Consider the following 25,243-nt stretch of genomic DNA (forward strand, 5'->3'; position numbering starts at 1 on the left):
TTCTCACATTGCTTAAGCTATCCTGAAAAAAGCCATTCTTGGTAGACTGATTTTTTTTAAAATTTCTTTTTTTCTATTTGAATTCATGTGGATTTGGGGGACTTTTTCAGAGCTGAATATAAACAATTTTTTAAATTTTCAAGTATCTGAAAGTTTAGTGCAGCTTACAGCTGCCAGATTTTACTTTCAAACTGGAAACAAAGATAATGGAAGTTGTCTTACAATCAAGAAAACATTGTTACAGAGAGAATTAGGAACTAGAAAACTTGGAGGCTCAAAAATCCAAAGGCTGGAAAGTGATGGAAGTCTTGCAATTACTGTATCTGCTGTACCACTCTGAGGCCTTTCTGAGAATAAATCTGGTCTCCTTTCACAGCCTGCAGTATGCTCTGAGTAGATTACTTCTGGGCAAAGAAAGGTCACAAAAGCTTTGAAATTGTTGATGAAAATATGTTAAAAGTGCAACCTGCTCATCCTAAACTAAGCCTCTATTACATGTCCCTTTTTTAGTTCCATCAGTGCTCACTCCTCCCCCTTCTCTGTGATCTTCTCCCATGCAACCACTGCCTTCTCAACTGTCAGGATGTTATCACCAGTGTAGCAACATCTCTTTTCTTAAGCTGTCGACACTTGGACTCCCATGGTACATTTATGCAGATTGGAGATCTGATTGATTTTGTGAGGTTAGCAAGACTAAAATGAGAACAAAGGCTGTGTAAGAGTAGTAAGCTCCTCACCCAGCACTTTGAGAACAGGGCCAAGTGCTGCAACTGCTGGTACATTATGAGAAAGCACAGAGGACAGGTAATTCAAACAATCTCCCACCGTATTTTCTGAAGTGCTCACGATACAAGAAATTTGCAATTGCAAACACTTCCAACAGTTTCTGATTTTACAAAGGACTTTTATATCATTATTGAAATGCTTCTCCTCCTCTTCTTCCTTGACTTTTTATAGCTCAAATCCTGCTTGATTTTTTTTCCTCCTCAGTATATCTTTTTGCATCAAAATCCATTTTACTGGGAAATAAAAAAGCATATTGGAAATAAAATGGAGGGCCAGTGAAGAAGTTCAACCCTGTAAAGATTTAATCTCAAACTGAACATGTACTGGTTAATAAAAAGCACAAGGAAGGCTCAGAAATCTGAAGAAATATGTGACACAAAGTGAAAGAAAATTTAGCAGGCCATGAAATCTGTGGATTTAAACAGATTTCTATGGTGATCAGAGAAATGGGAAAGGACAATCTTATTACACTCATCTAGTCCCAAAGGCCAAAGCAGATGTATCCATCAGGTTGTAATTTCTGACCATAAAACTTTGCTTGAATAAAATCCTGCATGTGACCTTCATACATATTGCTGCCCTACAAACCTCTGTTACTCTACAGCTGAATCCCATTTAGTTATGACTCACTGCCTTATTTACTTCACTGATCACAATAAGCTTTCAAAAGCCATTACGAAGGCTTGAGTTGGTGTCTGTAAGCATACTCTGGTGACTAGCCTGAATGACAAAAAGGTTGGGTTAGGAAAAAAAAAGAAAAATAAGCCTCACATATTTCTGATTGCAATAAGAAAATGGGTCCAGCAAAGCTAATTTCAAACAACATCAGTCAAATCTATTTGTCATGTGTTATAGGTAACCTATAGAAGAAAATACTGGATTACTGTAGAATTATTTTTCAAGATAAGTAAAATGTGATATTGTCAAAAGAAAAAAAAAAAAAAAAAAGAGTTAAGAGAAAGGAGTAGGATTAAAAAAACCCCACCAGCACTAAATGAAAAGCAAATATTTGCCAATGGATCTCCAAGGTTGACACACATCTTTGGCCGAGCTCTGACTACCTTCCAGATGCTGTGGATGCCTCAAGCACTGCAAACTCCTGCAGAGTTTGCTCCATAACTCTCGGTGTGCAAGTGGAAATGGCAGCATGAGGGCTGAGGAAACTGTGCTGCACAAGGACATGTGTCAGCAGGAGCCAAGCTATTACCTTTGGTCCAAGCTACCAAAGCCACCCCTTCCCCCCACTTGCCACAAAAACACAAAGGCCATCACATATTTTATATCAACCTTTCAGCTACTCTATGTCATATTACTAATGATAAATTAAGGACTGGAGGAAACAGCAGGCTCTGAACCATTAAATTAAAACTTTAATTATTAGTGTATTGAAGTAAGCACAAGCATAATAAAACTAAGAGAAAGATAAGAGAACAGAGTAATTTTCTGACAAATGAGAAAATAAGTGTTGTATTTATTTCAACCAAATTTCCCAGTGAAAGAAAAAAAAGAGTCCATTGCAAAGAAATAGAGAAGCATGTCTTTTATAAAAAAATAATTACAGTTTAAGTGTACGTAGAACTCAAACCCTTTCGAAGTCCTGTCCCATCCCTATTTAAATACTGCTGTAAATTGGAGTCTCACAGAAAAGGAAGTAAAGATTATACTAAAACACATTCTTAGCACCACTATGGATCTGGCTCATAATTCCTTGTTTCATAGTACTAAATCACTGACTTGCCACCATGCAAAACCTGACTATCCCAACTTCTTTCTGTGTCTATGTACAAAGAAAACTTCAGTTTCTGCTTTTCCTTTGTGGTACCTGACATGGGCACAGCATAAAAAAGCCAATCACAATATTGTTCCTCTCTCAACCACACAAGCAAGGAAATATTTTGAGACACTGCACAGAAGAGAACTATAAATATTGTGCAGTATTTTGTATTGATGAAAGAAAGAAAGAGAGGAAAGAACCTGCCATGTTGGACATTTCCACAGGGATCACTGTGACTTAGCGACTGGGCTGCAGCTTCCACAAGGGCGTGGGATGCACCACACTTGCTGTTGGCCCTTTCTGTGGCCAACAGAAGGGAAGACTAACTTTCCTAACTTCAAGAATTTCACCTCCTATTTCTATGCACTGGAACATGCCTATAAATTGTCCCTGAGGGCACTTCCAGTGATATTATGGGGCATGTCATTCATAGGTCTTCTAGGATAAAACCACTCAGCTCTGCTATAGTATCATCACCCCAATCAGAGCTGTTAATGAGATGCCCTAAGGTACAAATGGAAGACATTTAAGGGCACTGTAATAGTTTATGAAAAACACATTCAGAGAGAACAACACAGTACTGCACAGCTGGCAATCCTCTCAAATTATTTATCTTTACATCCCAAAATCATTAGGAAGTGTCGGAGTATTTCTGTTTACATTGTTTGGGAGTTACTTGCCAATTTCACTAAAAGTGAAATAAAAGAAATAATGCAGGCTGTCCATTACTGCATTATGAAAAATAACTCTGTACCTAACGTCTTGTTTCATGAGGTCTTTGCTCATGACTTCTTGGCTTTTTGAAATTCACAGTCCTAGGCAAATTCTTTATCTTTCTTTTTTGATGAAAAGGGCAGTTTAAAGACAAGTTTAGACCATTTTTAGACCAATTTTAAGCTGTTATTATGGATCTAATGCTTTAAATAAGCATTTTACCAAGCATTAAAAGTTGGGTTTTTTAAAGGCTATTCTGTAGTTTATACTATAAAAAAAAAGTCAAGACCTTAAAGAATTCCAGATATTGTGGCCTAAAACAATGCAAACTTCAATCAGTTTATATAAAAACAATTAAAACAAACAATTAGTAAATTAAATAAATTGTATATTTTTTAACATTAGGCTCTGCTTCATAGGAGATTCCATGGACCTCAGGCTCAGTGCTAGGATTCCAAGGAAAGGGTCATGCTTGCATGAAACAGACAAGTTTGAGAATACTGAATGTCACACATTGAAAAATATGAGATTTAGCCTCATTCTAGTAATTCTTTTACAAATAAAAGACTAGAATGGCCTGAATGTTTAAATGAACTTTTTTTTTTTTCTGGTATTTAGTACAGTGCATTTTGGTAAGCATTTGTCAAAGTTATAAACCACATAATATGTGACAAAAGTTAGAGTGGTCCCCTTCCGTGCTACTAACGTTTCTAGAAATATAATTAAGAGCAGAAGATGAGTGATATAAAGATACAGAGAAAAGGAGAAAGGCAAGAAACTGGTGCAAAGTACCTGAAATATTACACTGCAGCTTCTGCCTGTATTCAGTTAAAACAAAGCACATTAACTGTGGTAAAATATTTTAACAAGCAAAATGTCACAGATATGCACGTGCAAAAGATGCAAACCTTTGTTCTTCACTTGGATTATTCCAAGCAAAACACAGGGCCCTTAAAAGATGGGGAATATATTTGCTAGGCCTGTAGCTGTATTTGACCATGTATTCACAAGAAACAGTTTTTACTGGAAAATAGTGAACTCATCAATATCGCAACAGACCTTTCGTCTCCCCAACAGATGGTAATGAAATTTATGTCAAATCTGATCCATTCACATTTCAAATGTTGACTATACCAAGATACTTTCAACAATGACAAACACAACTTTTGCATAAAATAAATAATTGAATACTGAAATATTAGGTCATTAACTCTTTTGGAATGCTCTACTTTACTAGACACTTGCAGTTTCTCTAAATCACTAATAAATACTGTATTTAAAGCATAATTTCATTAAATAGTTTGCAACTACTCAACCACAATGATACAGGAAATTAATTGCTAATTTTCAGAGTTAATTAATGCTAACCACAGAGCATCAGCTAATATCATCCATCCTGGATTTAAAAAAAAAATAAAGAAAAAATGTAGAAAGCATCTTAAAAAGATTGAGCTCACTTACTCATTTTCCCCTCTGAATTCTAAAAGTATCGAGTAGTTCCAGTTTCTATGTTAGCCTTTCCAGATGGAAAGAGATGGAATTGATTCTAACCGGAATACTTTCAAAATCACTTCTTTTTCTGCTTCAGTTCTATCAAGCACAGACTGCAATGCTTCTTGTTACACAGATCTATCTACTGGTAAAATTTAACAGAAGAAAATTGACTAAATTACTAAATTGTCAAAAATTAAGAATGTCATTGGTAAAAAAACAAAATAAGCACTAAAGGCTTTTTCAGTAGCATTGCCTTGTCAATAACCAATTGAAGCCAAACCTTTGACTACACAAATATTGAAGAAACTATTTGCGTATTTCCCTTAAATCTCAATGTCAATACAGAGCCAATAATGATATAGAAAATCATCAAAATTTACTTTTGTTGTTAAGAAAAATTTGGTAATATACCTTCAGTAAATAACTTTGGCATCTCAAGCAGCTGTTAGTGTGCCAGAACAGCAAAGAAATAACAAATGCTTAAACCCCAAATTTGAATTCGTATTTCTAAAGACTTCTTGAGCTGTTTTTCCAGAGAACTCCTCAGTCACACCAGTGATTTACTAATCCAGCTCAGAGGGATTTCAAATATTATTTTCTGTTATCGTCCTGCCACTATTACAGGAGCCCGAAGTAGTGTTGTCATCCCTTGTCCAGTAATTGTGGAATGACACAAAGGTCAGGCTAAGAACAAAATCATGTTGGACACAGTCAACTTTCGAGTCACCAGGTTATCTTCTCATCCTTCCTTTAAAACATGTAACTTTTTCAGGCGTGCAGGCTGAAAAAGTTACCCACACAACAACCTATGTTTCCCAACAAATTGCCATTAGTTGCACAAAATTAAATGAAAAAGTAGCAGGAAGTAGTCATCATTTTGACAGTATCTTCAAAACAGGCTGGAAAAGAAGAACGATGTAGGCAAAGTGTGTCTGACTTCTTTATCACATTTCAACAGCCTATACATAGAAAATGGATAAAAGGTGACTTTATAGCTAAAAGTCACTATGACCAACACGAACCAAAGCAGCTAAATCCAAAACTAAATGTGCTATTTGATATTACAAAAAAAAGGAGCCAACAAAAATTACGAATTCCCATAAAGCTAAGAAACTATCAGGGTAATATTTTACATGTCACTGCAAAAACAACAGCAAGAAATCTCTTCAGTTGTCCTACCTTCTTGAACCGCCTGGAAAGGATTGTTGCCATCCACAAATGTCACTGAACATGTGATTTTCTCTGTTTGTAAGATTTCATCATTCTGGTTGAGATCAGCAACTGCCATTCGAAAAACTTCCTCATCTTTTTTGGCAGATTCATCAAAAATCGCCCCTGTGCAGAAAAAAAAGAACAGAAATCACATTTCACCTTTCACCTGCAGTATCCCAAAGTATTAATCATAAGCACTTAAGACATTTTTTGCTAGAACATCATCCCTTTCTCACTCCTTAAGAGCAGTTCTCTCTATACAGAGCCCAGAAATTGCTTCACAATATACACAATTTTTACATTTTGACATAATTTAAGACAAATTGAAGAGGAGCATTGATTCCAGCTAGAAATATTGGGGAAAAAACAGTTAGGCACAAAGCAAATTATTTGTATAAGAACACGGCCATGAAACGAAAATTGAGTTTCTTCCAAAAGTGCCATTTAATATATTGAATGACTACAGTGAGCTAGGATATACATTTAACATCATGTCTACTGACAATTAAAAAATATAAAGTTCAAACAATGTGAGACTAAGCCTAAAATGGTAGCAGCACTGGGTAAATGAGGTAGAATTGTCACCCATGATCAATAGACAGGTCAGCAGCCAATATAAATTATTTCAGGTGTAATACCTATAGGATCTGCAAAACAACAGTTCCAACTAATTGTCTGACTCTTGAGGCCAGTAAGTTAAATTTAAATGGTTAATTAAAATAAGTTCTGCCTTTAAAAAACTCACAGAAAGTGAATGTTCTGTCTGTTTCTTCACAACATTTTACAGAACATTGTAAACAGGGAACCAAAACACTCAAGAGGAGCTGGCAGAGTGAGAGTACCCAACTCTCATTTAGCCAATTCTTCATGTGTACTGAAAAAGAACTCCAAGACTGATCCAGAGGTTTTAAGCTTTTTTTCTTTAAACCATAGGATCACCTTTAACATCACTGATTTCCTATTATTTTACGCTTTCTTTTTGTATGAACTATTTATCCAGAAATAAGCTCCAACTACACTGTTATAGTCCTATGACAAATGCTAGATTGTTTAAAACCTTAAAATCAAGGCTGTTAGATTTTCAAGCACCTTTAAAAGCTTTCATTTCCAGGCAGTAGATTAAAGAGACAGAAGGGCTGGTTCAAAATCAGACTTCTGAAAACTGTGTTTATTTATTTTTGAGGGTCTGCTGTCAGTACAGAACTCAGCTAAGGCAGTGAATGTGTTGAGGCAGACAATGACAACAGAAAATAGTGATCATTGATGACTCCAGGTAAACTCCTGCAATCAGTGCTGGAAAGAACTGACTGCAATTCATTTAGAAGAAATGGCTACTTTAAGATAAATAAACTTCATACAAAGTGTTTACTGTGTTTTTCCCACTGACCTCCCACACTCATCTCCCTGCCAGCACCACTCATCCTTCATGAACATCATCTCCTCCTACAATCTGACCGCTTTGACTCCAGCATTTTCCCTCCTGAAGCTCCTACCATCTGGAACAGCTGTTCTTTACCTCTCCACCTCATTCACCTGTCATCTCTGTGCAAATCTCAGCTGAGAACATTCATTTTTCCCCTTGCCCCTGTTCCATTTTCCCTTGTTTTATTTAGCTCCATAAAGCAAAGCTGCACATGGCTGAGAACATGCTTGGTATGCAAGATGTTACAAACCCTGTTTTCTCCACAAAGACAGCTATTTGTGGATACATGTAGCATTTAAGGGGACAAAAAACTGTGTCCAAGACATGCCTAAACATGTTTCTAACCTCATGAAACTCAAACCAAACCCACAAAGGCTTCATTTTGGGGTTACACCTATACTGGTGATAATGACATAGCCCTGCAAGCATTTGAAGGATGGCTACTAAGTAACCAGGGTAAAATTAAGGGGGGGGAAAAAAAGAATTGGAAAATAATTATAGTAATTAGTCAAATTCTATCCCTGTAGAGTAATTCTGTCACAAATGCTACACTGTAAAGAAGTGAACATACATGGATTTCATACACACACACACAGGACAGCTGTCAACTGTGTTGCAGAACAGCATGGCAAAACAAAGATCTTCCAGCCAACACTGCCGAGTACAGCTTCTTATTCAACAGATGGGAAATGTCATCTGAAGCCTGGCCTGGTCCCCAAAACAATTCAGGTCATTTATTGAGTAGAGGATACAGTAAAGTCCCAGGTAACTAGTTTTCTCTTGTATGTGTCATCATAAAAATCCCCTTCAGCACCTTTGCCCTTTCACTGGCTGCTGCAAAGATAATCCTGGGCTGGTGAATCCATCAAGGTTTCTCAACAGAGAAACCTTCTTGACAATCTTCTCTTTCTTTCACACACAGATATTCCTGATAAACTCCTATGCTTTTTCTCCAGTTTCTCAACCTGAAACAAATCCTAACTCTATCAGCATCTGAAATGTAAGGGACTAGGTTAGATCAAACTCGATGTTGTTTTCACAAATGCTGCTCTTTCTCACTTGAGTACAATGCCTCCACTTTTGCTCTGACCGCTGCTTATGTTTTTATAGCTCCATGTTTCAGATGCAAATTTCAAAATTTCTCCTGCAACCAATATTGTATCTGACATTTTAAAGAAACTACCTCACAGAAATGACATCACACACATTCTAGTGTAGGAGTATCTCCACAGGAAAACACATACAGGTGAATTGCAAAAATTAGTTCTAAACATAGCTCCTGTCTAAGCATCCAAGCAGGAATTAGATTGTTTTCCTTCAGAAACTCAGGCCTCATTCATTAGAGTATCTAACTTCTCTACACAAAAACTGTTTTAAGATATCATAAAGATTGCACTGTTCCTTTCAGGAGATGGCAGTGCACAGCAGCACATGCATTACAATTTCAAACAGTGATAAGAGAAATTTTATTACATAATCGATTCTCAAAATTTAGTTTCAGTTGTTATATAAAATTGAAAACCAAAAAACAAAAGAAAGCCAAGCCACAAAACCCCTGAATAACTTTTAAATTGTTACTATTCCCATATATATAATTTTATGTCCCTCTTTCAGCTGTATTTCATGAGTCTATATATGTCTCTGTATTACAGAGATAGATGGAAGGGATATTATTTTTGCTTGTTTTCTAAAAGAAAATCTATTTCAGTGAAAAGATGGAAGGGATTGTTCACATTGTGTTAACATTGCTGGAATATTTCCCTTTCACTGTCATTTCAGAAATTATCCTCTAGTAAACAGGATTGATCTTTCTAATGTGAAACAGGTATATCAAAATTTTTACATCTAGCTCCTTTAACTTTTACCTAGGGGTTAACTTAAACCTTATGTATAAGGTATGATTTGCTCTTGCCAAGGCCTGAAGTCTGAAGATTTTCTGTGTATTCTTTCAAATACAGTCATTCAACCAAGTCAAAAAACCCAAATGAACAAGTAAAAGTTATCAGACTTTAAAATTACTTCCATAGTGAGACCTATATGCTCTCTCATTTCTTCATGTAGAGCTGGAAATGAGAGAACTGGGATGACCACAGTACTTACTTGGAGCACATGTCTAGAATGAACCCTTTGGCCATAAGAAAAATTGTTACAGAAAGTAATAACAGCTGAGGAGGAAAAGCAGATTATTTCTATAGATACTGTAAGACACACTAGAAAAATGATGCAACACTATTTACAAAGGGAGAAAGTCTTCAAAATTATACAAAAGTAATGCTGTTCATTTTTCTTCCACCCCCACTGCTCATCTCAGCTGGAAGTGTCCTCACACTAAACATGTCATTTCTAACTATGCTCAAGGAGCATTCCCATGATTGCATCAAGAGCCGACATGCTGACACAGCAACTACTCTGCACCAGCTTCCCCCTCCTGTTTTATTAGCATGTCATTACTTTCAGCTTTATCTCAGAATCTGGATCAGGACAGCACAAACATAATTCTCTTCTGGCTTTTTAAAAACCCTCAGCACATCAAAAATGTCATGTGGTTTAGCAGAGAAGTCTTTGCATTCAGCCATGCCACCAGAAATCTGTCATTTTAAGTTAATATAGACAAAATCAGACGAATGCTCACTAAGTTCAGATACTGATAACATCATTAGAATGGTTTTTCAATGATCCCTTGTCCCACTGACCCATACACACAAAAAAAAAATAATCCAAATTAAGTATTATCAGCTATTTCTAGAGCGATTTGAGCAGTCTTGTGGAATCAGTCCAGAAAACAAAAGCGTGAGAGAAATGCATCATGATGGCAAGTGCTAAGCAAGAAGAGATTTAAACCACTGCTTGTCTTTCTATCAAGTAAGAAAGGACAAAGTCCACTGCTGGCAATGTTCTCACGTATTATAATTTTATTACATATGGAAGTGTGACATTTCTGGACCTCAGTGCCCCATATTACCCTCAGAAAATAAAGTACCTTATTTCAAAGAGGAGGAAGAGCACATGGATTAAATACCATTGTGAATTGAGGTCACAGTTCAATTTCGGCACGTGTTTGATTTTCACCTCCTAACATTGCACACACACCCCTCACCAATAAAAACCATATATGCTTTGCCTAATAATTTACCAGCTCATTCCAGCTGGTAAATGTTTGGAGAGAAAAGGATGCAAATGGGAAAGTGTATACATAGGAACTTTTTGAGCAACTCTCTCATGTTCTCAGCAGCTCCTGATTCTGTGACAGTTCTCTGAGCCACTGGTATTGCCAACATTTTCCAGTGTCTGAATCCAATTCCACTGTATTTTCTCAACTGCTGCAATTGAATTATTATTCTGAATGAGAAACTTAACACTGCTGCTGGGAGAAGGATGGCCATGCTGTTAATGCTCAGAACAGGAAGCTGGGAGTTTTGACTATTCATGGCAGATCTCATCTGAAATGTCCTTCAGATCTATGAGCTCCTTGCCACAGGTCCGGCTCCACAATATGAAATAAGGATATGAGACACTAATTTCTGGAGGCCTCAGTAAGACTGGTATTTGAGAACCTCAGATACATTGTGCAATCAAATCTCATGTTATTTCTAGGCCATGTGAAGGTCTGGTTGGGAAAATTTGTATCAAACTCATTCATTTTTAACTACAGTGGCAAATGCCTGGCTGTATCGCATACTATCATATCTGATTTACTGAATATATCCATACAGCTTTAGTAGGCCAATTATAATGGCATTATTGTCAACAAAGAGAGGGACTGCAGGAGTTTTAGAGAGGGGCTGCAGTAATTTAGCAGGAATTTAGGAAGTCACATACAGAGACTTGGCCTTGTGCATGCAGCTCCCATTACCATGGTATTCAGCATGCCTTCATACAATTGGACCCTAAATTTCATTGTGACACATTTAGAGCTGCTGTTAAGTTTCTCTGTTGACTGATAGGCAGCTGAGTACGTGCAATCACATCTGATTTTGCCAATGAAGGGAAAACAGCGTCCTTTGTCTCTGTCTTTTAGGTTGTTTTAGAAACCCTGTAGAAACAGTACTGTAAGCTTAATTTTGTCATTGCAGCATAAAGGCAGTTGAACTCCTCTGCTTCCTGTATCAGGAGGGAGTTCCCAGCAGATATGTCCTGAGCCACCTCGCACATCAGGCTGCAGATGCCAGCCACGGTACAGGGCTTGGCCAGTGAGCTCCCCAGTCTGTGGGGAGCACAGCTGGCTCACCTGGGGCCAGCGTGGGGCTTTAGCTTAGGGCACAGCCAATCCCGCGCATCTGGAATCGTCAGCCTCATGTGTTTGCTCCCCAGAGCCTTCCTACTCTGCACCACAGGGATCTCGGCACCAGAGTGCATCTAGGTCAAGCTGAAATTTTTGAAAACACTATTTGTTTGTTCATTTTAATTTTTCAAGACTTTCACAGCTCCCATGATGACGTTAAAAGAGACAGCAAGACAGGCTGAGGAGCACCTGCACCATCTTCTGCAGAGAATGTAATGTCTCCATGTCCACCAAACTCTAAAGATTTGTGTTTCTACTTTATATATCTCTTATTTCAACGAGCACAGTAAAGACATTGAGCAGTACCTTAGCACATATCTTCTACTATTTATCATCAGACACGTAAAAAAAATTAAAACAATCAGCTTAAGAGAATGTACTTGCCACACTAATGTATAAAAGTTCTACCTATAACTTTAGCAGCACAGATGAGATCAGAAATACTTCCCTTCAGTTTCTTGATTACCACTGATGCAAGATTGATCAAATAACAGAAGCATCAGGCCTACTGTCATCTTTTTAATGGACTTCTGTAAAGGTTTGCTTCTGATAGAGAGGAGCGGATATTTTTCCAGACCATGAGCAATGCCCATTTCCCTGACAGCAGTAGCACTGAGTGACCATACATTACATATGCCTGTGTACAGATTGCTGCTATCTCCAGAACGCATTCCTTAAATAACAACTGCATCCATTTTTAATGGAATGAAAAAACCCCCCAACAAACAGCAAAATTATTAAATACAAGGTCCACATATAACCAGAATATGTGGAAAAAAACCCACCCCAAAACAAAACTCCCCATGTTATTTTCTAGGGAAGCCACCCTCCCTACAAATCTTGTCCTCCCTACAAATCTAGTTCTGCAGTCTGGCGTATGTACACAAATTGTACATTACTGGTATTAATTAGAGAAGCTAAGTTTTTAGCTGGACATAACAATTAAATCAGACATTTAATGACGTGGAATGGAGAATGAAAGTTTTCCCTGTTCCCACCCAAGTTTAGCAAATGCTTTTTGAATGTACAAACCTAAACTTAGGTATATGAATAGTCTCTCTCAAGTTACATCTGGAAACAAGACTCTGCTGAGCTTCATACAGTGCTTCCAACTTTGTATGGCACCACTTACCCGAACCATTACCCAAATCACAGTCCATTTTTGTTCCTTTTATAAGCACTTAACCCATTTTCAGAACAGCTATATGACTGGAATATCATGGAAGTGATAAAGCAACTCCTTCCCTTTATTGTTTTCATTTTCTAACTTGAAATATTTGAAACAGAGGCAAATGAGGAATTTTACAGGTGTTTCAATCCTGCAAATTGCTAGAGGCAAAGTCTGTTTAAAAGACAGTCAGAAAAGCGCAGCTATCATCTAAATACAGAAATGTCTCTCCATTCTTCTGCCAAAACATGGTTGTTTTTCCATGTCCCAATCTCACAGTAAAACAACCGATGCAGTTCCGCTTGGCTTTGAAAACTGATACTTGTTTTAAATTATTTGACTTCAGGAGGGTATCCCACTGTATTACACCTTGTCCTTTTTGTTATCTCTAGAGTATCCCAATCAAACTTTGGAAGTATGGTGGCTTGACAGGTTGACAAATTAAATAAAGACTTCACTTCTTAAGCTTTTCTGAACAGATTTACATGCAGTGGGAGCCAATGCTTCAGGTGTTGTATGTCAAACCTATAAATTATAAGGTGATAGAGAATTTCTAGGTAAGATGAAACACAAGCCTGAAGATATGGAATCAATTGTCTTTGCACTGCCTTAATTTAATTTTAATATGATTGGAGGCAGTCTGGAGTCAGTTCATTTGCACACAATAGGTGCTAGAGTTCTCTGGAGCTCAAGAATTTTTGAAAATCACTGTTCTGACAGTTTGCAAGACCAGAATGCATATGGAATTTTTTCTTCTGTTAAATTCTACAAGAACATTGTGGATACACATCAGTGTCATTGGGAATTATGTTCACATTTGGAAAGAACAGATTCTAAGATCTTATCCTCCTTATTTACACTGTCTGTCAGGCACATATGCAGAAGCACGAACTCCTTCCAATCACCATTGAATTATTTTAAGCTCATCCTGACAGATATTTCTAATTGTTCTCAAGTTCTAAACCATCATTTTACACTTATATTTAATGTAGCAAATGGTACAGTTTGTCAAAATCATCTGCTGAGTCTTGTTAATCTCATTTAAAAAACAGCTGTCATTTGCCAGTCCCTTTTGCTGATGTGTTATTGTTGGCTACCAAGTACAAGAAGGAGGAATACAGAGGGAGAAGAAGGCAAAACATTGTAGTCCTACCAAGAAATGCATTTTGTAGGATGTCATGAATTGGAAGGGACCCACAAGGATTATCAAAGTTCAACTCCTGGCCCTGCACAGGCCAGTCCCAAAAACCATATCATGTGCCATCAATTCTGATGCTTTTTTTTCTATGCAACATATAATCAATGGCATCTTAAAAGGCGACTCTGGAAAATCTCTAGCTAAGTAATAAAGTCCCTTCCCAATTGCTTGACATTCTCATTGACTTAAGGAGTCCTCAAGTAGAAAAGGGGTGTAAAAACTACTATATCAAAGAAATAACAATTGACATACACCTTGTTTTTCTTTTTAAGAGCCAACTAATTGATCGCACAAATTGCAGAGCCACGTAGTATTCGTTCCTGCAGACTGAAAAGTGCTGCACAAGCACCTGTTGTGCCATTGGAGACCACTAACTACTTTTGTAAACGCAGCAGGGCACAATATTATCATCATATAAACAATACATTTTATACACAATGTACCTTTCACAGCGTAAGTGTTAAGATATCTTCTGTGCACTGTTCCACTATAAACTTGATGTGGTGATTAACTACAGTGATAATATCTTCGCATTCATTATGCAACAAACGAGCTGATAATAATGAGAAGCTTTTCATGTTTTCTATCATATCCATAACTATCAAGTTAGGGTCTAGCTGTGAAAAGCATCTGGTTTGGTAGATATACTTGCCATATTATTAACATCCCATACAGAAAGTTAATGTGATTATCATAAATTTACTGTATGGTATCCACATTCTTGAAAAGGATATTAAAAAACAACCTTATGATGTATTTTCAGAGCTTGCTTAAATGCTGGCTTAAAACTGCAGCAAACACTGATTCTATGTTCTATTTCATCAATTTTATTAGCCCCTACCTGTTAATGAAGGAACACTTCAAAAAGCCTCAACAAGGATGACTGTATCCTAAAAAATAACTCCTAAACAGTTGTTAAGCTTTTGTCGTTGCCTACTGTCTTCCACTCTCATACTTGTTGTTCTGCCTCTGTGTACAATTCTGCTTTGTGATTTTTGAAAGACAAACTAATGCTTTAATTAGTCAAATGATGCAGACTGCTAGGTAGAGATGAAGAGAATTCTGCTGCCAAATCATTTCTTTATGACATGAGGCAGCTGTAGCACCTTACTCCTGTAGCAGCTGAACTTAATGGAGAATGAGGTTCCAAATCTCCTGGAGATGTTGTTAATACACAAACATATGTCTGCGTACACACACACAGATGTGAAAGTGCAAAGATTAGAGCGTGAGGTTTTTCTGGGGGGTGCGGCACTTTTCTGGTTTTTCCTTCCTATTTCACTTGGAAATTTCACAAGCCTTTTGCTACTAACAATTTAATCATTTCAAGGAGTACAGAAGCCTGGCTTACAAAACTGAAATACAGGTGTTGACACTGAATATTGCCACTGGGAGGGTGTTCCAGGGATAAGGGATTATTTCTTGATTACCACACGGTGTACAAACTCAGCCTCCTCTTCCCTCTAAAAAAATAAGACAGAGGTGCTGAGTCATCATGCCACAGACCCACAGAATGGTTTGGGTTGGAAGGGATCTTTAAAGACCATGGGGAGGGACACTTTTCACTAGATCCAATGATGGAGCACGCACAGCTTGTCTGAGTACAACAGAGAAGTACAGACAAGTAACCTTTAAATATATAGCTTTTTAAAATCTATCTGATACAATGTGTAGTGATATGAATGCCATGGCTAAGAATTAAATAACACAGGGAAGAAAGCAGGAATGAGAAGCTGTTTTATGAGCCTGACTGAATATGCAAAAGCAGACTCTGAAAATAATCTCTCAAACAGCTCTTCTATTCTGCTGGAAGAAAGACATTCAGCAAATTTACACATAGACATGGAATTTGAATGGAAATGAGAGCAACCAAACAAATTAGTCCATTTTCTTGCAAGACAGGACAGGACTACCTTGTAGAGAGCAATTTATATCCCAGTTGAAAATTAACATATGTAACTTCTTTCACTCTTATTTCACAGAGTGTAACAAATCTGGAATCAATCCATTTCCAGTTTCAACACAAAAAAAATCGCATCCAAAATTGCCCCAAGAAATAGCCACTTTCCAAGAAATGGTACAAATTACCCTCTTTCTACAAACAGGATTCTTATTTGCTTCTCAGTACAGATTTTGCTGAACTAGTGTTATTCCACTTAATTATAATTTTTTAATTTTATCATTTTGGCAAAAGGACAACCCACGTGGCTCAGAAATTTTCTTTGAAAATATTCAGGACTATGGGCTCAAAGTGCCTTCATGATCCAGGATGTTGAATACTTAAATTCTTTGTCACTTTCCATAGAAGGTGATGCCTATCATCTTTGTATTTCTTATACAAGTTTGATAGAATATTTTCTACTTTCTCAATTCATCATTTACATGTGTGTATAAAAAATAGATTCTCAGAAAATATCTCTCAGACAAGTGACAAATTTTTTATCTCAAAAATTTCACCCAATAAATTATTGTAATGCAGTTTCCATTTTGGAACAGGCAAAATAAGAAGTGGAGAGTAAGAAAAAGTTAATGTCATCCTACATGAGACACATTAGAACATGACCAAAAAGTCCTGCTTTAAATTTCTTCAACTCTCTGCTGCAATTTAACTTCACCCTTTGTTCTAATAACCCTACTGTTCTTCAGAAATACAAAGCTCTTTGAAAATGATAACACTATCATATGAAATGCCTGCAAATTCGCATTTCCCAAACTTCACTGTAAGTCAATTAAAAGCCCAAGTTCTTCAAAAGAGCAGTTTCTAGGGTACAATAAATGTCTGAACATTTTTTTTTAATCAACACAGAATTTCTGATTTTAAGACAGGAACTCTAAAGAACGAAGAACAGGTGTTTCTTCCAATGGCTTCTTTAATGTTAACCTCCAGATCCACAGTTGGAATAAAGTTTAATCTCCCTAAGATCACAAATACTTTTGAGAAACTAGCCCTGGCTTTGGATTTTTTTAATGAGACCTAGAACTATGTGTTTGGTTTAAGTTATCATCTGTCAAGAACAACTTATAAAAAGCCATATACAAGTGAATAATTACTTTCCCATTTTAGAGATTAAGGAATATTAAGCAGATGTGGAGTGACTTCTTCAGACACTCCATAATTAGTTGCTTGTCAAAATTAGAAGAATCTAATAAAAACCTGATTATTCAAAGTACCTATCTTTATTTCTATCACTTAACACAATCTTGGAACACTGATATTAAAATAACAGTAAGTATGTTATTATTATAGCTCCCACTTTATCTGAAAATTTCATTAGAAAAGAGACTTAGTTTGCTTTTTTTTTGGTTGGAGATTTTTAGGAGGAGAGGTTGTAAGTTTTGGTTTGTGTTCTTGGTTTGGATTTTTATCGGTTTTTTTAACTGAAGTGGCTCTAAACTGAAGGTGACAAAAATGTGTTTAATACCTTCAAAATCATTCTAACTTGAACAGACTCGAAGTCGAGTAACTTAGGCAAAGGCTTTCTTTTACATTTTAAGACCTCATTTAAATCAGGAAAAAAACGCAAGCTGGCAAGTAGAAAAAGAAAATAAAAATGAAATTATATCTATTTAAAAAAACCCAAAATAAAACAAAGAACCAACCAAGAAAAACTGTGTCATTAAGCATATTCAAATTTAAACTTGCAATTTAGAGACCTGAACACAAATAAAAAAACCTCCAGAAGTTATACTTATGGAGGTATAAATCCTGTTCTTATTGCTGCATGATCTCTACTGATCCATTTAAGTTTGTGAGAAGCCAGCCAAAGCGAGAGAGAAGTGTTTTGACAGCAGCCAGTTGTAGGCAACAGATAATTTTGAGAAAATTTTGTTATTTATTTACAAAAGTGGGAAAAAGAGAACAAGAAAACTTCCACTATAATAAAAAATAGCTTTTCTCTTTAACAAAACATGAATATAATCTGAAATAATGCCAGCTACTAACTTTCTGAGAACCAAGATCAAGGTTTTGTTTTCCTCTAGTCAGCAGAACAGTACCTGTAAACAATGTGCATTTTATTTTCTGTCACATGTGATAAGCCTCCAAGTAATAAATAAACAGGGAAACCCAGGAAAGAAGAATAACCTTCCTATTATTCCTGTAATCACTTTTAGTATCAGCAATTCTCCCAGCTCACTAGCTGAAGAAAAAACATTTCTTATGATCTACTACTGCAACTTTGAGAAAACAATCCCAGTAGTCACTTCAATATGAACATTAAAGGAAATTAGGAAATTATTTTACAAAGCAGAAGGACAGGTTACATTCAAGCCTAGAATCTAAATTCTGCTCTCCTCTACATTTAAGTACTCCAGTAGATAGATTTAGTTCCATTTTCCAGCCACTTCTGCCTTAACCGAGTCCTTTCATGGTTTGGGAAAAGAAGCGGAAACTTAGCCCACATTGACTTTGCCTACAGGCCTGTCACATCACAGACATAAAGCTTTAAAATTTGTCTACAGGTTTTGAATCTCACTATTATCGTATCACTTAATTATCGCAGGACCATTTTAATTAGTTATTACTGTATTATTACCAATTAATACAGAATACCTTGAGTATATTGTGGCACATTTTATCTGGGAGAATGTGTAATTACTTTGTCAAATTACTCCAAAAGACTACACCAGAATTCTACCTAATATAAATGCTTTTGCACCCATAACTCCCGGTATTCAAATTCCTAACCAGAGGTTAGCAAAAACCCTGTACAATTAAGCACTCATACAGGGATTCCCCAGCCAACTGTGCCAAACACAACTTGTTTCTTAGAAGATTTTTTTTACATCTCTCATTGGCCTCTTTCCAAGCAAGAAGAGGATATCTAAATATTCTGTATTAGATCTCAGCTGCAGGCACGACTCCTAATCCCTCATTTTTAAAAGCAAGTACAACTTTACTGAGGTCATGATTTTCCATGCTAGATCATCACTGTACGATAATTTACTCTTTATAACAAAGTGCAGCCAAAATAAGATAAAATTTCTGAGAAAAAGGAAAACTATACTACCCAGGATTTGAGAATTAGGTACATGTTGCGTAACAACAGAGCACGTGTACTTAACTGGCCCTTTAAAAAGGGTAATATTAGTTGAAGAAATGGGACCACAACAAGTGTTCACATCCAGATCTCCTCTTCCTTATCCTCTGTTCCAGACAAAATGTGAGTCTGTATTCAGATATGCAGCTCTAAAATCAAATTGTAGGTAGCAATCCACATTTTCATGAACAAAATTCAACTTCCTGCTGCTTGAGGGGAAAAAAACTCAAGCCTCAAAACCAGTTAATATTCTACAAAGGAAAAGTATTTTTCATCAGCTTGACAGGGCAACCAAGAGGTATTTCCCTGATTCTGGGATCTTAGAGGATTTTCTTTCAGTATGACCCTTTCAGCCTCTAGTCATCCCAGTAAAACATCTCCTGATAGTTCCTTTTACAGGTTGAAGAAAAATAAGCCTTTCAAAGCATCTTACCACTCATACATAAGCATTTCCACTTTTCTCTCTTCTTTTTTTTTCCTTTTTTTTCCCCCCACATACAGATAACATAACTTTGCTCTTTGGTCTTAGAAATAGAACGCCAAAAAAAGATTCCTTGAAACATAAGGTAAAATTTAAATCAGACATTACCCTACCCACATTTCTCTTCCCATCCCTCCTTCACTTTCATGGGCTTTGTATCAATAAACTTTGCAGCAGATATATTTATAGCACTGGTAAAGCTGTTCTACTGTCCGGGAAGTAACTCAAAGTACCAGGATGCTGCAATGGTGGCTGGGACATTTTCATGGGACATGGTTTAAACTCCTGAGAAGGCACAAAACTGAGCAGACATCTTGAGCACTTTTTACAAGTTCTTTAACAACGTCCTAGAATACAAGAGGAAATATCAGGACCATTCCTTATTGATTTATTATTATTCTTTATCCCACTACAAAACACATTCCACTGTGTTTCATAAGTAAGGGAGTGCACACATCTATCTCCTGTAGAATATTCAGGGCTGTATATCCCATAGGACTTCCATTCAGTACTTCTCTGCTTCCCTCAACTCAGGAAAGAGCCAGGTTTGAAAGCACACCTTTGTCATCAGCTATGCTTACAGAAGCCAGATATATTCTGGCTGAAGTTTCAGCCTTGCTCTTTGGTTATCTCAGAACAAACAAATAAAACACACATATGCAGACACTTCTGTGCTTCTGATCTGAGCCCCAGTAGCAGACACCAGTTTAGTGCCTGGGTAACTTCTTGACCTGTTTGCTACATGAAGCTATTCCACTGGAATAATTACCTGTCCTCAGAAGCTTTCACTTTCTATTTCTGCTCGTCTTATCTCTCTCCTTCTGAATATACACAGAAAATGGGGAAGATGACTGTAACTCAAGCTTGAAGATGCATGACTTATCATATTTCACTTTAATTACATTTTAAAAAATCCCTCAATATTACTTCATATGAGGTAGAAGGGACATCTCCTCTCCTAGCTATGCAGGGTATATAAATAAAAACATCACTCTAAAAGGTCGCATTGTTATGTTTGCAGTCTGCAATAAGCCATCCTGCATTACATGAAATTCATGAAACCTTGGATTAAAAAATGAAAATGCATATAACAAGCTCACAGAAGGGGAACACTCTATAGAATTATCATCTCATGCATACACACTTTCTAAAAGAAAGTGAAGAAGCTAAAGAACATGGTTTCCTGAAGAGAAATGGCACATCACATATTTTAAGCCAAGGCAGAGCCTTCTAAAAGTGTAATAAAAATTGGTCAGGTAGAAGTCATTTGAGGTTTATCAGCTCTATCCTAGAATGTAACAGGATGACAAGGCTAACAAAGACTAACTATTCTATTACAATTCTTCAGCAGTAGCATATAAAGCCCATTATGTATGAATCTATATCTCAAGCTCCATTTTTTAGAGATGGTTATAGACACAAAGGACAAAGACTCAAAAGTAAAAAAGCAGTACATCTCAAAAAGCCTTGTGGAGTCAGTTCTGCTTTTTAAAGTAAACACTTATGCTTGTGAGTCATTATAAAACCTTAAGATTGACACCTAAGTTTCCACAAATAAAATCTTCAAACTTCCTCTTCCATATGACTGCACAAGAGTTTACCATATTACGAATATAGATTTGCATATTACTTGCCCCTCTTTTTTTTTTCTTTGCATGTTCATTTTATATTAGGTTACTTCATCCTCAGAAATATGCAGAAGAGTTAGAGAGAATTCCAGAAAATAAATCCTTGAACTCACATTAGGAATTGGGAAAAAATAATATACAGTAAGATCATCAAATAATGATTAAGCAGCCATAAATCAGTGCTTAAATGCAAAAGGGAAACTATTTCTTAATGAACTCCCATCAGGAGATTATTTTTCCTAAGAAACCAGCAATAAATTGCTATCCATGCATCTTTTATCAAGAGTACCAGCATTTTGCAGTTGTGTTTCCAAAATGTTTGAATAATCAATTGCAATTTGCAACTATACTCTCATTTAAACAATAAAAATATAAATACGCTTTTGAAGTATCTCCTTGGCTGCTTTCAAAGCCTTTTTACTATCAAATACTATGTTAAGGTTTTAAAAACCATATCCTGGTATCAACTTCTGAAAGTAAAAGGGAAAAAGAACCAAGTCTGAACGCCTTGGTGCTGGCTCTACTGCAATGCAAGTAAGTACCAGATTAGCTTCAGATACTGAAAATATCTGTGTTTAAAAAAAATACCATTTCAATAAAATAAGAGCCTGTAAAGCATTTTGGTTTTTTTAAGCAGCAAGCTAAAAAGCAATCATGATAATCACTGCAGAGAGGCTAACCTGCCTTTCACCTACTTACATTGTTTATGTACTGAAACAGTCTGGCAAGGGGTATAATCAACTGCTTCTTTGAGAAAGTAGAACTAATTTTCAGAAAGATTATTTGTGACAAATTTCCTGAGAAAACTGAAAAACTCTGTGGGTTTCAGGAAGAGCTTGACACTTGCCCCATATTCTTCAATAGATTTTTAAATGCACGCAGGACTGCTCAATACTTCTGCACAGCTCGAGCACATATCATCATCTTTAAATAAAAAAAACCATTCAAAAGCAGATTCTCACCAAGCACTGCAAACTCAGTGCTGGCAAGCCATGGAAATTAAACAGACAGAAAGCTTTTAATCAGCCATGGTGAACCAATGCTAAGAGCAGCTCTTACCCCAGGGAGAAACAACTCATCAGAAGATACAGACAGAAACCCTTCACCAGGAATCCTCAGATGTCCTCCAGTTTAGATTATGTTATAAATGACCTGAATATGTTATTATGTATATATTTGAATATATAGTGAATATATTTTCTCACAAATTCTGCAAACAAGAAATCAGTGTGAGAAGAACAGCTCTAGAAGATGCAGTTGAAATTTTTAGAAAACAGGCATGGATTTGCAGTGGGGTTGTAGGCGTTATCCAGACAACCTGAAGTGGCCACAGTCTTTTTGCCACAGAATGCTATTGTGCAAATGAAGTGCAGCAGTACTGCAAATACAGAGTAATTGGGGGTTCACTTTTTATATGCAATTTTCAAGCCATCCCTCTTGCCATATTAAAGGGCTTGGAAGATGATCAAATAGTGCGCTGCGATTGTACTTTAAGGAAAATGTGGCACAAGGCTGCATGTCAGTGGTGAGGTAAACATGTTCTTGAATGGCAGCTGATCACATGCCCCCATAGGACTCAGTGTACCTGAGGTTTTCTGAACCAGAAAACCAGCATTTTAAGGATGCAGACAGAGTTTTTCCTACGCATTGCAGCAGGCTCAAATACTGTGCTGTGTAGCACAAGAGAAAAGCTCGCCCAGTCAATAGACACGAGGCTGATTTATACAACTGGCCTTTCTCATGCATGCATATTACTCTTCAGCATCACAACTATTAAGTCACCAGGTTTTTAGAGCTACTTGCTAATCAAAACCCCATCAGAACCATGCATTTGCAGCTGAAGAATATAGTGTCAAGGAAATTTCTCTATATATTCTGTGAGGAAGTGACACTTCCTGCAGCTTTGCTGCCTTTGAGAGGCTGGCACACCAAGCCTTGACAGGAGAATGAATAGAGCCAGTCATGCTAAACATGCATCCTATTGTTTTGGGCTGTGTCAGTCAGATCCACTGTCAACACATTTTCTGTTTCTCCCTCTGCCTCCCCCCACCACCATCTTTTGTTGCTGTTGTTGGCAACTTATACTCATCCTATTTGATTCAAGAAGAATATGCTGCAAACCATGCTGCATCTGCCAGAGCCGCTCTTTTAAAGAAACACATGCACATTTGCTTAATTTTTATTTTTTTCTCTAAAAGGCCTCCAAAAATAACCCCTTGGGAAGCAGGAAGGGATTTCCCTTTTGAAACTAAATCAGTCTCAGAGAAAAATTAAATGAATTTCCTCCTCACTAAAGAATGAGTGTTTCGAAAGGTGGCGCTGGCTGGAGACACACCTCTCAATTGCACAGATGTGTGCTGGTATATACACAGATGTGCATCTCTTCTTACTGCTTTACAATGGTCAGGTTTTGAAGGCAGAAGTCTCCCAAACTTTAATCATGCTTTTTTCAAAGACTGGCAGCTTGACCAGGTGTTTGATCCATAACTCAGCCTGAGCCAGCTCTGTGTGGGCAGAAAAAGTTCATGGTGAATTAAAAACCTCAACATGGGGACACACAAGTTGGGACTCAAACATGGGCAAAGTCTGAATGCTCTGCAGGTGTTTGCAGCAATTTCTATTCTACCTAACGAAAAACTGCAGTTTGTCTGGTTTTTTTCCCAATCAACAAATATCTCTTTAATACAAAATAAAATGCTTTAAATGAATGAAATTAAATTTAATTTAGTAAATGCTAATTAAAACTGTTTTATCTCTCTTTGCAAAGAGATTTATAAATTATGAGGAGAAAGAAAAATAAAAAAAATTTTAAAAAGGTGTTATCCTCTAGGAAAATATTTTACCTTCTGTGTCACAAATAGATAAATTTCCTGAAAAAAACATTGTCCAGGATTTTACTGTGGTCTGGAATTCTTCCAGATCAGGAAAAGCTTTATCAGCAGGGAAAACAAAAAAATGGGTGAACCATCCCTCAAAAAGTCATGAAGCCTAATTAAGATTCTATCTTAGAATTTAGGGAGCAAGACCTTAAAAGTCAATGACAAGTCAGAAGTTTTGTTTAATTTTCAAAAGACATTAACCTGACAACCAGCCTTGAGTTTAAAAAACAATAATGAAATGTAAGCACACTGTTCCTCTCAGGTTTCCCCTTAGGGAAAGCAACACATTTGTCAGGATCAGGAATGCCATCTCTTGCCTTCCCTGTGGCCGAGAGCAGAACCTGCCTGAAGAGATGCTTATACACAGGCACTATGAATGAAATCAAATGATGAAATATAAGTTGCCAGGGTTCTGGCCTACACACATTTGAAGGAAGACTGAAACTACAACCTGCAGGGAGAGTCTGTCAAAGCAAAGAATGGCAGAAAGTCACCCTGCTAGACAAAATAGAAAAGACTGTGATATCTATTTTTTATCCATCACACAAGCTGCATCACATCGCTCTTTTTAACCCTGAAGCTTCAGGAAAGAAGGTAGGCTTCTAAGGATGCCTAGGTTACTGCAATTAGAAAGCATAAATGATGTTAGGAAGAGTGGGATCAAAAGAGAAAAAATAAGATGAAAACAGAGGCCTATCAACCTGTTTCAGGAAAGCTTGGGCAGCTCCAAAACCAGAAAACATTTTCTAAGTTGGAAGATCTCTTAAACATGGCAGACAGAAGTTGAATAAACATTGCTTCTCCAAGGAGAAGGGAGGGAAAATAATGGTCATTTAAGGACTTAACAGGCTACCCCTGATCAGCAGGGATATTATAAATTAAGAGATTTTTAGACTTTATTCCTACTTTCTCAACCTTATGCTTCTTCTGATGACACCACTGCAGTATGATAGATTTACTAGACTATTTAATCCCATTTTACTTCAAACTCCAGAAATTTATGAATAGGGAAGAATGAAATGGATTGCCAAGGTGTGTTCCTCAAAAAGTACCTTGAGTAGTATTAAAAGACTGGACAGTGCATTCTGCACTGATCATGGCCAAGGGAAAATAATTTAAAACAAAACAAATAACAACCCCCACATATACTTTTAAATGTTTATTG

The 25,243-nt window shown here is 36.8% G+C and overlaps 1 protein-coding gene across 2 annotated transcripts in view; it reads right to left on the reverse strand.

Annotated features, from left to right (window-relative positions):
- Window positions 1-25,243, reverse strand: part of GRID2 (glutamate ionotropic receptor delta type subunit 2) — a 704,126-nt gene that overhangs the window by 551,255 nt on the left and 127,628 nt on the right. For both annotated transcript variants that reach the window (XR_007203777.1, XM_048304515.1), the window contains exon 2: window positions 5,948-6,103. Coding sequence is in view for 1 of the 2 variants with exons in the window: in XM_048304515.1 (XP_048160472.1) it covers window positions 5,948-6,103 (156 nt within the window). In the remaining variant the exon portion in view is untranslated. The remainder of the gene's footprint in view (window positions 1-5,947; window positions 6,104-25,243) is intronic.

The sequence above is a fragment of the Corvus hawaiiensis genome, chromosome 5, assembly GCF_020740725.1.
Source record: "Corvus hawaiiensis isolate bCorHaw1 chromosome 5, bCorHaw1.pri.cur, whole genome shotgun sequence".
Taxonomy (NCBI): Eukaryota; Metazoa; Chordata; class Aves; order Passeriformes; family Corvidae; genus Corvus; species Corvus hawaiiensis.